The 2,725-nt window shown below is 41.5% G+C and overlaps 1 protein-coding gene across 1 annotated transcript; it reads left to right on the forward strand.

Moving 5' to 3' along the window:
* On the forward strand, nt 1-1,920 carry LOC133032082 (uncharacterized). The gene is made up of 5 exons (XM_061105905.1): nt 1-107; nt 469-919; nt 1,014-1,205; nt 1,293-1,618; nt 1,698-1,920. Exons 1-5 carry the CDS (start codon nt 1-3, stop codon nt 1,834-1,836), a joined length of 1,215 nt encoding a protein of 404 aa, XP_060961888.1. The 3' UTR covers nt 1,837-1,920.
* Nucleotides 1,921-2,725: the final 805 nt, after the last annotated feature.

Raw genomic sequence — 2,725 nt, forward strand, 5'->3', positions numbered from 1 at the left:
ATGGTGTGGAGAACCTGGTTGATGATGCTGTGGATGACACAGAGGCTGAGGCAGGTAGTCAGGTACCAGAGACTCAGGTCCCAGACACTCAGGAAAGAGACACTCAGGTACCAATTTTTGGAACTTTTTTTTATGTCTTCATTTTTTATTATTTTTGTTTTGTGATATTTGTTACATTGTGGAATTATCGTATGCTTACCGTATTTTTTTGATATATATTTTTTCAGGCCACTGGTTCAGAACCTCAGCCCAGTGCACCATCTTCATCAGGCGTTCGGGGTGCCGAGTACACTGATTTAGTGGCTCGGTTGGATAGGATCGAGGGTGACACTCAGGGTCTGTATGCTGCTCATGTCGAGCTGAAGAAGGCATACGAGACCAGCCATGTAGAGCTGAAGGGTGGTCAGAACGTAATTATGGAGCAGCTCAGAGACATATTGGCCATGTTGAATCGTCCGCCAACGACAGCTTCAGCACCGGAGGCCCCAGCAGATCCATCTACCCCACCACCGGTGCTTCACCCCCAGTAGAAGAGGATGAGGTCTTCCCCGACGATTACGATCCTTATGAGGGAGCTCCAGCGACTCCGATCGAGGCACAACCTCTTATCCATGTACATGACACCGAGTCGCAGGGTGAGATTCTGTCCATAGAGGCACAACCTGCAGTGGTTAAGAGTCGGAAGAGGAAGAGAAAGCCTCCTGTATGGTTCGGTGACTATACGGAGATGAAGAGGAGACATAGGCCATCTTCGACTTTTGATCCCCTGGAGCCACCGGACGAGAAATTGTTAACCACTTTCCGAAAGTGGTGTGTTGGACTCATTCCGAACCACCGACTTCGGGATTTGAGAAGTGGTGATTACGGTCCAGGATTCTTTTGGATAATGCTCACACCAAAGGAATGGCTTACAGATGACGTAAGTAAAGTATTTTATAATATTACTTCACTTTACAACTTTATGTGCAATTAATATATTTTTTTGTGTAACTGACATTTCCGTTTATATGCAGCATATAGATGCAGCAATGCATATGCTGAGGAGGCGACGCACCGACTATCCACTGACATTTCCTCAGAAGGGTATCATTCTCTCCACATTCGTGACCGCCATGATCAGCAGTGCATGGACGAGCCACAAGGGTCCGAGGAAAAACTTTAAATGGGAGGAATATATCCTGGACTACTGCACAGGGTTTCATAAGGTATTGTTTTAGTAAGATTTTAAATGTTAATTGTTTGGGAAGATTATTATGGTTTGTTAATTGTTTCGTTGTTCTCTGTAATTACAGTCCCAAGTCTTTGAGAGATGGAGGGGTAACGAGTTTATTTACTTCGTTCTGCACCTTCCCACGGCAAGACACTGGGTCACAGTTGAAGTGGACATAGAGCTGTGGAAAATTAATGTCTACGACTGTGATTCCAGCGTCTGTCATTGGACCGCCATGGAACCCATCTTGAAGGTTTGGTCAGAACTGCTGCCCTCGCTAATCCTTGCAACCGGGGAATTTCCACATAACAACCAGATCATGGCGTTAGCTAACGGTGACATCACGGTGCTTCCAAAAATGCACGCGAGTCGAGCCACTCACGACTTAGTTCCGAAGTCAGCAACCAGGTACATAGCGATAAAAAAGTACTATAGTATTAAAATATGTTTTACGTTAGACTGACTTTACATTTTATTTTGCATTTAGTGGTGATTGTGGCGTGTATTGCATTGAGTATGTGGAGCATCTCATGATGCAGCGTGGATTGACCGATGTGACGCCAGACCGGATAGCCATGTTTCGTCAACGGTGGTGTGTCGATTTATTTTACCAAAATGTCGGCTGATTATATTTTTAATTATTGGGACATTGTATATTTTGTGTAATTAACATTACAGTTATGTATATATAGATTTTCTTTTCGTTCAAATTTTGATAATTATACGTGGTTTCAAATATAAAATATCAACATTATTCAACAAAAATAACTATTAAACCTAAAAATAATTAAAATATTTGAAAAATATTCAACCTCAACAAAAATAACTATGACAAAATATGCGTCATTACAATATATCAAATTTCCCAACGAATACGTACAAGACGCCTCAGATGCGGGCTTTGCATGTTGCTCTGTTGTGGCCTGAAGCACCACAGCGGTTGCAGTTTCGTGGTACAGAACCTTTTTTATCACCAGACGGGAAACGGTTCTCCCGTCTTCTTCCAGCGTTGCTTTTTCTTGGACGACCTACAGGCTTCTTTTCCACAGGTACCCCAACTTTCATATTCTTGATGTGTTCTGGGAGAACCCAATCATCCTCGTCACCAGCGAGATTGATGGTATCATCGTAAATCTTCCTCCACGTTTCTTTTGAATAATAAGGTGAGCAAAGCGTGTACACACTTGTGTTCGTTTTCAATGCCGCGGCACATGCATGAAGGCAAGGGAGTTTCAATAACGTGAACACGCCGCAGGTGCATGTTTTTTCAACTAGATTCACATCACCACCTCTTTCACCGTTAGGTTGTTAAGTTATTTTTAGTATTAATTTTAGATTAAGTTTAGTATATTTTTAATTAAGTTTTAATCGTGTTTGGAGCATTTTTACGCTTGTTATCTTTTATTTTTACAGATTTAAAATAGAAGAAGATTAGAAAAATATCAGAGAAAAAGATGGGAAAAAGATAAAAAATATCATGATATTTAAAATAGAGAAAATTGTGGAAGCCGAAAC

This window comes from Cannabis sativa, chromosome X (assembly GCF_029168945.1).
Source record: "Cannabis sativa cultivar Pink pepper isolate KNU-18-1 chromosome X, ASM2916894v1, whole genome shotgun sequence".
In the NCBI taxonomy this organism is placed as follows: domain Eukaryota; kingdom Viridiplantae; phylum Streptophyta; class Magnoliopsida; order Rosales; family Cannabaceae; genus Cannabis; species Cannabis sativa.

Bases quoted from the DNA above. Each gene is read 5' to 3' on its own strand.
- LOC133032082 (XM_061105905.1), top strand. From the start codon at position 1: ATGGTGTGGAGAACCTGGTTGATGATGCTGTGGATGACACAGAGGCTG. The intron at 920-1,013 runs GTAAGTAAAGTA...GTTTATATGCAG, and splicing joins AGGAATGGCTTACAGATGAC to CATATAGATGCAGCAATGCA. The intron at 1,619-1,697 runs GTACATAGCGAT...TTTTGCATTTAG, and splicing joins GTTCCGAAGTCAGCAACCAG to TGGTGATTGTGGCGTGTATT.